This window comes from Setaria italica, chromosome VI, assembly GCF_000263155.2.
Source record: "Setaria italica strain Yugu1 chromosome VI, Setaria_italica_v2.0, whole genome shotgun sequence".
Taxonomy (NCBI): Eukaryota; Viridiplantae; Streptophyta; class Magnoliopsida; order Poales; family Poaceae; genus Setaria; species Setaria italica.
Genome location: NC_028455.1, coordinates 23,106,875 through 23,119,444, shown reverse-complemented (window position 1 = coordinate 23,119,444; position 12,570 = coordinate 23,106,875). Strand labels below are relative to the sequence as shown.

The following is a 12,570-nucleotide window of genomic DNA, read 5'->3' as shown; positions in this document are numbered from 1 at the left end:
CCAAGATACTTACATTGACAAAGTGTTGAAGCGGTTCAGCATGGAAGAGGCAAAGAAAGGGTTCTTGCCTATGTCACATAGCATACATCTCAGCAAGACTCAGTGTCCTTCGACTGCTGATGAGCGGGATCGCATGAGTAGAGTGCCATATGCATCGGCTATTGGATCTATCATGTATGCAATGATAAGTACTCGCCCAGATGTTTCATATGCGCTAAGTATGACAAGCAGACACCAATCTGATCCAGGTGAGAGTCACTGGACAGCGGTGAAAAATATTCTTAAGTACTTGAGAAGGACTAAAAACATGTTCCTCGTCTATGGAGGTGAGGAGGAGCTCGTTGTAACAGGTTACACCGATGCTAGTTTCCAAACCGACAGAGATGATTCAAAGTCACAATCAGGATTTGTGTTCACGCTGAATGGTGGTGCTGTTAGTTGGAAGAGTTCCAAGCAGGAGACGGTGGCCGATTCTACGACAGAAGCCGAGTACATCGCGGCTTCGGAAGCCGCGAAGGAGGGTGTTTGGATAAGGAATTTCCTTATTGAGCTTGGTGTATTCCCGAATGCGTCCAGCCCATTGAATCTCTACTGTGATAACAATGGGGCAATTGCGCAAGCAAAGGAGCCAAGGAACCACCAGAAGAACAAACACGTAATGCGGCGATTTCATCTCATTTGAGACTTCGTTAACCGGGGTGAGATCAAGATATGCAAAATACACACGGATCTGAACATTTCTGATCCGTTGACAAAACCACTCCCGCAGGCTAAGCATGATGCGCATGTAAGAGTGATGGGTATTAGGTACCTTCTAGATTGACTCTAGTGCAAGTGGGAGACTGTTGGAGGTATGCCCTAGAGGCAATCATAGATATGATGATATTCCATTTGTATCCATGATTGTGTTCATTGAATATCCATTGAAGGCTACTTGAATTGATTTGCAATTATGTGAATTGTATGTGAAACTCTTTACTTGTATGGTTATTCTAAAGTTGTCCCTAGTCGGAGTTCATGTGAGGACACACATAGATCCGGTGGTGGCGGTGCAGGTTCCAGTGAAGAAGGAGCTAGCACGGATCCGACGAAGAAGGAGCTGGTTGCGGTGGTGTAGGTGGGCGGCCTCAGCTTCCTCTCCCCGTACGCCTCTCTCTCTCTCTATGAGCCGGATCCAGTAGGACCAAGGCAGTTGGCGGCTGGTGGGGCGGCAGCGGCCAGATCCAGCGAGATGCGGCCGGTCGGATCCGGCGAGGCAGCGCAAGGCCGGGGCGTAAGGCGGCCGACAGCACCATTTTTTTGTTTTTTTAATAGGCCTTCACCGCCAGTTCCAAAACCAGCGGTGATGGGGTATCCCCATCACTACCGAAAGTCAGACGATGGATCCAAACCGACGGTGAAGACTGGTTTGGAGCCGGCAGTGATGAACCTCTGGAGTAGTGCTTATGGCTGGGGGCATTGACATTCTTTTTACTAACTTTCTTCCTACCACGTAGTATGCAATAATTGTACGTAATACTAGTAGCTGATGATAAGTTTGATATATGACTATCAAGCGGTCTCGACATTTCACAATCTCGTGCAACACATGGACAGCTATACTAACGAGAAGTCGAGAACGACAGCCCACCGACTTGACAAATCTGTACAAAATATGCTAGAAAAATATTGCACCAATCAAACATTGCCCATCAAGGCCACCAAGGATACATGATGACAACGGCCAATCAGACTTCAAAGATATCTCAACATCATACACACAGAAGGAAGAGATGATGACTCCAGTTTAACTTTCATCGGCGACTCCTATAAATACGACCCTCTTCCTGTACGCCTCCTCATTCCAACACAGGAACGGGATTCTTCCTTCTTCTGGCCATTAGCTCCAATGGCGCGCGTACCGATGCTCACTGCTCTCCTCGTCCTGTTCGCGGTAAGCATCCACTAACACACACCTGCTGCACGCATCTTTTCTGACTTTCTGTGTACGAACAAGCACGGGCAAACTCAATATCTCTGTACGTCACGTTGTTTCAGGTTGGACAGCAGAGCCATGCTTTCTACTACAAGTACAGCCTTCCAGCTTCCTCCGTCGCTGCACGCGCCACCGAGGAGCTCGCCGACACCAAGATGGCCGTCTTCTTCCGCGAGGAGGCCCTGCGCGTCCGCCAGAGCCTGCCCTTCCGGTTCCCCGCGGCGGTGACCGCCCCGCTCGGCTTCCTCCCCCGCCACATCGCCGACGCCATCCCCTTCTCCTCCTCCGCCCTCCCGGGTGTCCTCGCCCAGTTCAACGTCGCCGAGGGCTCCGCCCAGGCAGCCAAGATGGAGGAGACGCTGGGCATGTGCGAGGACCCGGGCCTCGAGTGGGAGGCCAAGTTCTGCACCACCTCACTGGAGGCCCTGGTCGAGGGTGCCCAGGGGGTGCTCGGCACCAGGAGCATCACCGAGATGATCTCCAGGGTGCCCCGCGCCGGGTCGCCGCTGCAGCCGTACACCATCCGTGCCGTGCAACCCGTCCGGGGCTCCAGCTTCGTGGGGTGCCACCAGAAGGAGTACCCGTACACCGTGTACATGTGCCACAGCACCGGCCCAGCCCGGGCGTACAAGGTGGAGATGGAGGGCGCCGGTGGTGACAAGGTCACCTTGTTCTCCGTCTGCCACACCGACACGTCGGAGTGGGACAAGGATCACGTCGCCTTCAGGTTCCTCGACACCAAGCCCGGCGGCCCGCCGGTGTGCCACGTCCTGCCGTACGGGCACATCTTGTGGGCCAAGAAATATGCTGGCCTCTCGTCGGCGTAAGGGATGAAGTGGTTCCTCTGACGTTATTAACGTTATCGCACGACGTGATGTGGTTGCTAATAACACACGTCAGTGATCATTCATCACTGACATAGCGTCAGGGGTCCATCGTCGCAGCGTAAGGGGGCGCATAATGCATGTCTACGTAATGTATCATCGTCGTTCATCGGCTCATGCCGGCCACCTTGCATGTTCTCTACTCTAGCTACATCTCCACAGTGCCTAGCTGCTAGTAGCAGTGCAGCGTCGTCTGTAATAAAGGTGTAAACTTAATTATTCAAATCTATGTATGTCGTGTTGATGTAAAAATACAGGGTTATTACAGTACTGGAAACCTGAATTAATTTCCTTGTGTGTGCCGAATTTCCCTGAGGCCCCGTTTGGATCATTGGAATTGAATTCCATCCTAATAATCATAATTTAGACACAAATTAATTAAGCTAATATAATTATATGTGGAATATAGTTGTATATTATAGTTGGTGATATGGGAGAGATACTTGTATGCTGCACTTCTACTATAGAGAAGCGAGTCTAAGAGCGTGCTATAAGAATTGAATTCCATCTAATAACCATAATCTATAGAATCAATTTCCATCTCCCACCCCATGAATTTAAGATAGGCTTATATCTAAACTTTGGAAAGTTGTGGAATGCCACATTCCAACATAAATTAGCCTACTCCATTAAATAGATTCCAATTCCTTGGACCCAAACGGGACCTGAGGGTTTTTTCTGCACACACAGAGAAATTCACATTTCCTTGTCGATTCCAAAAGAACACACAGGCAAATACCAAAACCCACAGGGAAATTCCTCATTTTCTTGTGGGTTAGGTAAAACACACAGGGAAATTGACTTGACGCACAGAGAAATTCCTCATTTCCCTGTGGGTTAGATAAAACACACAAGGAAATTCATATGACTCACAGGGAAATGATTAAATGAGTCATTTCCTTGTGTGTTAGCTAAAACACACAGGGAAATTGACATAACACATAGGAAATTACATTATCATGTGCATAGGAACAATATATAACGAAGTTACCAACAAACATATATGTGAGATTATAGTAAACTCTCTCCTCTCTTGTAAAGTATAAGGTGATCCGTAGCTAACACATAATTTTTATGCAATAATATACTTTTTAAGAATTTAAATATATTTCCCTCTATTTATTGAATTACTAAGTGTGTGAATTACATGTGATGTAAAATTATTATTAAATTACAAAAATATATAGGATAATGTAATTTATACCACGTGGAAATTTTGAAGAAAAAAATTGAATCTTTGTCTACTTTACACTCCAGTTTTCTTTGTAGCTTTATAGTTTATTAAATTTAATAATATATTAAATTTCTCTGAAATGATAAAATTTGGCTGGGACGAAACTACATCCTATTAACATCACTTAAAAAGTTTTCTTGAGAAAATCGAATTGAGGTAATGATGTGCTTCATTTGGTGTTCATTTAAGAGCACATGTTTGTAGTCAACTCTCTACTCTCTAGCAAGATTCATACATATGTTCATTTGGACTACATGTGTTACAAAAAATGATATTTAAATTGTAAACAAACATTTCCTAGGAAATTTTGATCATAAAAATCAAATTGTGATAATGGTTTGTTTCATTTGGCGTTCATTTGTGAGCACTAAGCACATGGTTATAGTCAACTCTATACTCTCTCCATCAAGATTTAAGGCAGGCCCAAACTAGCTACTGGCCTCTTTAGGATGCAGCGATTCTAGACGTACGATCTAAATCGAACGTCTCACGACGCGCCCGCACGAGTTAAAAACGGCCGGCCTCTTCTAACCCTAACCTTATCCTCCCGCTTCCTACCCCGCCGCCTCCGCTCGAGCCCTCCCCAAGCCGTCGCACGCTGGAGAAAGCCTCCCGAGGCCGCCCGCTCGATATCGTCGCCCCGGGGCCGCCCGCTCCAGCGCCCCGAGCCACCGCGCCACCCCACGCTCACATCGTGTGGAGAGCTCACGGATCCGTTGCGGTTCGTGACCAAGGCCGGCGGCGGTCGCGGGCGAGCGAGCGATGTGGTGGCGCGGCGGCTACGCGTGCAAGAGGAGGCGCACGGGGAGCATGTCACCGCAGGGCACATCTGTGGCTGCTGGCCGAAGCCTTCATCTCAGGTAAAGCGAGCTCCCCTGCTCCTTCTCGCTTACTCTCTATTGTTCCCATTTGAAAGCCAGTGTTGCCGCACCCCTCCATTTTCGCAGCCATGGAGTTCTGGCTGCCAGGCTGCTCCAGCACGCGCTCCTAGCGGATGCGTTCCTCGTGGAGACGACACTGGAGGCCGGACTGCGGCCGAGACTCCGGCAATGTAGCGAGCGGCCGAACCTCTAGCAAAGGTGGCAACCTGACCTGAGAGCGGAGACCACCTCGACCGGTAACCCAATCCTGACAGGTTTATTTTAACTGCAAGTAAGGTGTTTGACGAAATGCCTCCTCAGCAGTCGACAAGACAACAAATCAGGAACACGCCATGAGATCCAGGTGATACTCCTCTTCGTTGGTCCCACCTCTGTTGTCTACATGTGGTGCTCTGAAACTCTGATATGTTCTTGTAGAGAGTAGAGACTAGATATTAGAGCACTAGATATTAGATATTATTTTCTTGCAGTTCTCTGTTCTTGTTGAGATATATGATTTATGAGTGATTACAGATGCAGCCATTATTCGGGATTGACGTGGATGGATCCATGTCTATGGATCTTGGATAATTCCATTTTGCACATGTGTGACTTGCTGGATAGAGATTAATTGAGTTTATACAACCGTGTGACTTGAGTAATTTGGAAATTGTTTATCAAAACAAATTAATTCACGTGTGTGCACAGGTTGCTGGAAATATGCCAATTGGAATGTTGCCAAATAAATTGACTGTACGACGCTTCTTTCTGTTGTCTGTCTAGACCAAATGCAGGTTGTTGGAAGGTTACTTCTCTCTGTAGAGAAGGCTGTCCAGTTTATTTCCCTCTTTGCTGCTACATGAGAAATATCTAGCCGTCCAAATTCTATTTTGATGCCTGTTGCCATAACATCTATTCGGAAAATAATTAACAGTTCCATTCCTCGTAGGATGTCTTGCCTTATTTCCATCTTTCTAAATACTTATGCGCCAATGTTTGGAGACTTGCTTATATGCAACTTGATCTATTCTTTGTACATAAGACATTAGGAATTAGATGGATAAATAACGGCAGTAGCTAATCTAACCCATTCACTTGCAAGCTACTGGTTCTTCTCATGCTGCCTCGGAATCCAATAACAATGACAATGATGGTGGCCACAATAGCAACAGTGGAAGCCAAGCTATGTGATGGGCTCGTCAGTTGTGCAAAAACAGCATGCTATTTGGTAGTTTTTGAACTTTCACTGATGTGAACTCAACTTGTAACGTTTTGAAGTGTTTGGTCTGCATACACTTAGTTGGTAGGAGATACACTTGCTTTAGGGAAGACATGTGACACAGTGACAATGGTGTTTAAGCCAAACATTTGGACATCATCTTATATGTATGCTGTGTGTAATGGTCGAGCTCTGGTGTAGTTAAGCAATTTGTATGATTAAGTTGTGGTTCCATAATTGGACTATTATGTGAATGATTCAGATTTAATTGAAATTACCATTTCTTGAAAACAAATAGTTTCCCATTGGAATGACATCATCAAGGATTGTCATATTTCTCTGTTGGAAAAAAAACAGTGCAGACAGTAAATTCTGTCGGTTACAACCCGACAGGGAAATTGTTTTCCTGGCGGTAAACTGGTTGGTTATTCTCTGTCGGGCTTTTGTCGACGGGGAAAAATTTTCAAACCTGACGGAAGACATTTCCCTGTGCGGCAGATACCGACAGAAAAATGACCAAACCGACAGGGAAATGAAAAACCGACAGGCATATTTTCATTTCCCTGTCGCTCTATCACTGGCGGAAATTTTTTTCCCGTCAGTATTTTGAATTTCCCTGTTGGTTTTGTCACCTACAGGGGAATTCGAGTTCCCAGCAGTGTTAATATTAAGTTGTACGTCTCATGCTCAAAACCGTTATTACTCCCTCCGTCCCAAATTACTAGTCGTTTTGATTTTTTTAATCTATAGCTTTTGCTATCACTACTGAAAAACGCAACTTTAGTCCCGGTTGGATAGGGCCATAGATCCAAAAATCCAACCATAGATCCAAAAATCCAACCAGGACTAAGTTTCGAGACAAAAGGGGAGATCACTTGGGACTTGCCCCTTTAATCCCTGTTGGTATTACCAACCGGCACTAAAGGGGTACGTGCATGGCACATGCATGTACCTCTTTAGTACTTAAGACTTTTTTTCAAATTATTTTCCATATTAATATTGTATCAAAGTCGTATGCATATTTCATGACATATATATATACACAATTCTTAGTATATTATACACATCAAACTAGTATTTATACAATTACTATATATACAATAATTTGTCCTCTTCATTCTTAGGATCATCCCGTCGTGGTGTTGCTCGGTGCGGTTATTGAACGTCCATCGTAATAAAATTCTCTCGCGGGATTTATCACCTCGTCCACAAGGAATCCTATGAGACCTTGATTGCCAAAATCCTCTGCTTCTCCAAAAGTTTTTTTGAATATTAAACATCTGTAAATTGGAAATATGTGAATGTTACACGAACAATTAAATATAAGAAGCTAGAAAATAATTAATTATTAATAGTTTTATTTTACGTACATTTATATTATGCAACGACAGCACCTTGTCATGCACAAAATTATTCATGTTCTCACAGATGTAGTATCCACATAGATTATTGCCTCGTTCCTATCTCAAGCACTTTAGTGGGAAAAACAAGTTATGAAATATTCGTATTATAGAATGTACAAAATGTGCAAACTTCATACGTACCGGGAACTTTGTATTGAATGTAAGTTTTTCTTTTAAATTCACCACGATGAGTCTTAAGGAATCGTTTCCATGCACTACGGATTAAAATAATGAATGATACAGTGTTAGGTGAAAATTTAGGAAATAAACTTTTGCATAGAGATAAAGGTCCAGAATTATTACAAGTTTAGCATGTCTTGAATGTCTTGGTACTCTGCTAGTGGTTTCCTCAATGAATCGAACACAACAATGTGGCTTTTATTAATCATAATTATTAGGAGAATCCAGTGGAAACTGCGTACATAAATGTTCATATTAGAGCTAACTAACACTAATTAGGTAAGGAAAAGAAAAACAAAAATAGACGGTACCCATACTTACTTAAAGTTGTATGGCATTAGTATGTATTCCTTGTAATTTTGTTTCTCCAAGAAATTATACACTGCCTCCAATGTTTGCTTTGGTTGATCCCGTATCTACTTTTGATTAACGAGCGATGGATCCATGAATCCAACATTGATGTACAATTATCTATGGCACCTCTGAATTAGCATCCTACATAAAATTGAAGACAAAGTTAGTAGGGCGACACACACACAAAAAATAATGGTCTGAGCAAAAATTTACATATTGATAAACAAAAACTTACAGAACCCAGGCGCTGATGAGAGAGACGTCAAGAGCATCCTGATGGTACACTTCATATATATCCTTGAATTCCATCCACAGGAGTTTCTCATCTTCGCCGAAAAAAATCAATCGGTTTAACCCGAAGAGTGAACATGAGCCTATCGTTAGTAGAATGCTCCATGTACCATTGGTGGAATTCTTACATCTTCGTAGAGAGCTTCCATACCAATTCAGGCCTTACTAGAGGCTTGCCTACCTCAAAGGGCCATTTAGGTACAACTGGCTGTGGAGCTGGCGGTTCAACTTTCCCTAGAACTTCAGCAAGCGACATACCTGTATCTTGCATAAATCCATTGAATTGGATTTGTTGTTCTAAGGGCATTGCTGCTATTGTTTGAGTGTCTTTATCTGGTAGATCCTTGAGCTGGGGGACAGTACGACTAGAAGACGACGCTCCTCACCATTTTTTCTTCTGATCAGACTTAACTAACAAACGCTCATAGTTCGATAGTAAAGTCCTCTTTACTTCTTTTGACATGCCAATAAAAAATTTTAATTTCACTGGATCTACTAGCTTTGGCTCCATCTCCTTTGCTTTTCTTTATTCAACGCATGATTTGAAGAACTCCCTCACCGTTGCTTGCGATACCTCCCGCAATTCCTCAGTAGTCATATTGATTGTTAGCTTCTGAATGGGTTCAGACTTCTTTGTTTTCTTAACAGGTTGTTTCGCCTTTGGCTGCCTTGGCTTGGAAGGCGGTGCTCGCGGCTTCTTTAGAGGTGCTGCAGGTTCCTTGCTCGCTGGGGCTCTTAGTCCCGGCGACGGTGATCGGGAAGGGGTGTTGTGGTCGTTGTCGCTCGCACCACTAGGATTCGATGGAGATGGAGACAGTGATCGAGGAGGATGCTATTAGGATACGAGGTAGGCTACACTAGTGCAAATCAAAATTTTCTACCGCGTAAACCAGGAAAACTGCCGTATAAGGATCACGGGATTACCACTGGACGCACTACTAGTGCGGAAGATGTAGATTCGCGTCGATGCAGTGAAGTCGATCAACGTAGTCGTACGTAGTCGATCAACGTAGTCGTACGTAGTCGATCACGTCGACATCCAGTAGCTCCTCAACAGCTCGTCCACGTGCAGCAAGATCGCCCTCGTGCCGCGGCTCGTCGTCGGCTCGTCGTGGCTCGTCGACGGCTCGTCCAAGTGCTGCACGCGCAACACCTCCAAGGTATCCACACATGCAGGGAGGAAGCGTCTCAAGCCGGAATGCTAGATCCGTGAGTTGCAATAGGGGAGGGCGTGGGAGGCGCGGCAGATGTGTTTCCCCAAAAGGTGTGAACCCTAGGGCGCCCCCACCCCTCTATTTATAGAGGTTCCTAACGGGCCTCTGGGTCCGAGGCCCATTAGTACTTCTAAACCTAATCCAACTCGGATCACATCCGAATTGGGCTTCCAACCCCTTAAGTGTGTGACCCTATGGGTTCGGATACATACAGACATGGCCCGAGTACTCCTACTCGGCCCAATAGTCGGTAGCGACCTCTAGCAAGATGTGCCAACTCCTATATGCACACGAAGATCATATCAGACGAACCATCACAACATTATATACATGCTATTCCCTTTGCCTCACGATATTTGGTCTAGCTTGAAGCCGACCGCTCTTTCTCGATCCTGTGATTCGGAATCCCTTTGTAGGTCAACTCTTAACCGTACGTAGCATGGCCATGCATTTTCGGATCCGATCACTCGAGGGGCCTAGAGATATCACTCTCAATCAGAGAGGGGCAAATCCCATCTTGATTGACCATATCTCACAGCATGCTTCCTGACAAACCTGAAAGCTACCTTTATAACTACCCTGTTATGGCGTAGCGTTTGATAGCCCCTAAGTAGGTCGATCCACATCTTGAATACATGCGACAATCTCAGGTCTAAGGACAAAGCGTACATGTTGTTTAAAGAGAGAGCTACTTCTCGTGTTGGGTCAATCCTAGCACATGTCTCCACACGTGCACACATTATTAGTTCAACATCTCCATGTCCATGACTTGTGAAACATAGTCATCAACTAATACATGTGCTAGTCTAATATTCATGTGTGTCCTCACATGAACTCCGACTAGGGACAACTTTAGAATAACCATACAAGTAAAAGAGTTTCACACACAATTCACATAATTGCAAATCAATTCAAGTAGCCTTTAATGGATATTCAAGGAACACAACATAAATCATGGATACAAATGGAATATCATCATCTCTATGATTGCCTCTAGGGCATACCTCCAACAGATGCGACGGTCCTGGAGGTGGTTGTGCTAGAGATAATGGTATTGAGTTCTGAGGAGATGGTCGCTGCCGAGGATCTACGGGGAGCAATGATGCCTCCTTGCCGGTGATGATGCTGTAGCGTTTGCATCATAGATGATCCCATGAAGTGCATCTCCTAGTGTCCTTTCCCCGTCACCTTCTGGGAGGTCAAGCTCTAGGCCTTCATATTAACTATCACAAATCTACTCTAGGACAACGATGGAGTAGCTAGGTGGAATCTCCATGCCATGGCTTGTCTGCCCTAGCAGGATTGGTAAAGCACTACCATACGCCACCTGTACATATAGGAGAAATAAAGAAGTTATTAAACTCCCAAGGTGTGGATTAATTGAGAAGATTGCATAAATTATATATACATATACCTTAATAATGATGTTGCCGAATGGTCTATGCAGCTCACATGAGGTGCTGTGAGGGATGTCGTCCATAGATGAGTGATATGGGTACCCCATGGGTCCCCATCGACTAGGATACTGGTCGTTCCTGACAAGTGGGCCTGCTCGACCAGAACATGTGGGCTAAGGACGTGAAGATACTTGGAGCACAAGTCAAGAAAGTCGGGCAATTCAAATTAGCCCGGATACTGTGGGATAGGTATTGTAATCCGACTCAAATTACTTTCCATGTAACTACCAAGTAGATTAGATTCAAACCATCTTGTAACCCTAGGTCATCAACCTATATAAGGCGGCCAAGGGAACCCCCCGAGGGGACAACATCATCTCAGATTAGTAATACAATCCACGCATACAGGATGTAGGGTATTACTCTCCGGAGGCCTGAACCTATCTAAAACCCTTGTGTCCTTTGTGTTCTCACGATCACCTTCAAGTTTTTAGTTTCACAATCGCCTTCACTTACAAATCAACCACTTGGGTAACCCCCTGGTGGACTGTCAGGCTTATAAATCCGATAGTTGGCGCGCCAGGTAGGGGTTATTGTGAGATCCTCCCCAGCGAGCTCGATGGCATCCCGCCCTGGCATTGTCTTTCCTAAGAGCATGAAGGACTTCCTCGCCAACCCAATCCAGCTCCACTTCGGGAGCATGCAGGTGGACTCTGAATCCACCGCGACTTTTGTCGACTCAGCATCGGCTGCCAGCTCAGCATCCATCGGATCTGCTCCAATGGAACAAGTTCTCCACCCAAGGATCATCACGTTGCTTTCCCAGTAGGTCAGTAATCTCTCTCTCTTAGAGAGGGTCCCACACATCCTCGCAGCAACCCGCCCACCCACACCCTCTGACCTGATTGTAGGGCTAGATCGCATCAGCAACACCATCGCTGAGTGCATCAACCTCTCCGAGATGGTGCTATGCCCAACAAGGTCGGCGCAGGGTCCTTCCCGCGTCCCTTTTGGTCTGACGAACTCGACTGGCGTGTTTTCTGTGAAACTTGTACAGTCTCTTCAGATCCAATCTGAAGACCCACCCATGGAACATCGAGCACCTGCGATGCTTCTACCCTGAGGACTTAAAAGCTATGTTTTCCTTTTCCCCTTTTTTACTGAATGAATAAAACCCCCGAGGTTCTTTTGCATACCTACTGCCTTACTGTTCTTTTGCCGGAGCTTTTCCTGACGCTCGGGGGCTGTCCGACCTACTCGCTCTCAAGCTCAAGGGGTTCCCCCAGGTGCCAGCCGACCTCTGGGTGTCTGATCCTTCTCCTTCCCCTCTCAAGGCAATACGACTAACTCATGTGGTCGGTGTTCTAGCTCGCGAAACCTTGAAAACCTTGTGTTCACCCCTCCTACAAGCTCGAGATCCGCTCTCAGTAGGACACTAGTCAGGCAAGGCTAGGCGCTTAGCGGCTACAGGCCTCGGCTACATGTCATCCCGTCATATACACCAAAGGAGGGATGGAGCCCTTTCTCTCCGCATATGTTTAGCCAATTACATCACATGT

The 12,570-nt window shown here is 45.5% G+C and overlaps 1 protein-coding gene and 1 long non-coding RNA gene across 2 annotated transcripts; both read left to right on the top strand.

The window, feature by feature from the left end:
- Positions 1-1,769: 1,769 nt before the first annotated feature.
- LOC101760454 (protein RAFTIN 1A) lies at positions 1,770-3,148 on the top strand. The gene is made up of 2 exons (XM_004973274.3): positions 1,770-1,933; positions 2,038-3,148. Exons 1-2 carry the CDS (start codon positions 1,889-1,891, stop codon positions 2,800-2,802), a joined length of 810 nt encoding a protein of 269 aa, XP_004973331.1. The 5' UTR covers positions 1,770-1,888; the 3' UTR covers positions 2,803-3,148.
- Positions 3,149-4,650: 1,502 nt separating this feature from the next.
- LOC105914523 lies at positions 4,651-6,463 on the top strand. The gene is made up of 2 exons (XR_001164268.2): positions 4,651-4,953; positions 5,041-6,463. It is a non-coding gene; the product is annotated as an uncharacterized LOC105914523 (long non-coding RNA).
- Positions 6,464-12,570: the final 6,107 nt, after the last annotated feature.

Excerpts from the sequence above, each read along its gene's own strand:
- LOC101760454 (XM_004973274.3), top strand. The coding sequence starts at position 1,889 with ATGGCGCGCGTACCGATGCTCACTGCTCTCCTCGTCCTGTTCGCG. Across the intron at positions 1,934-2,037 it reads CTCTCCTCGTCCTGTTCGCG|GTTGGACAGCAGAGCCATGC; the intron begins GTAAGCATCCAC and ends ACGTTGTTTCAG.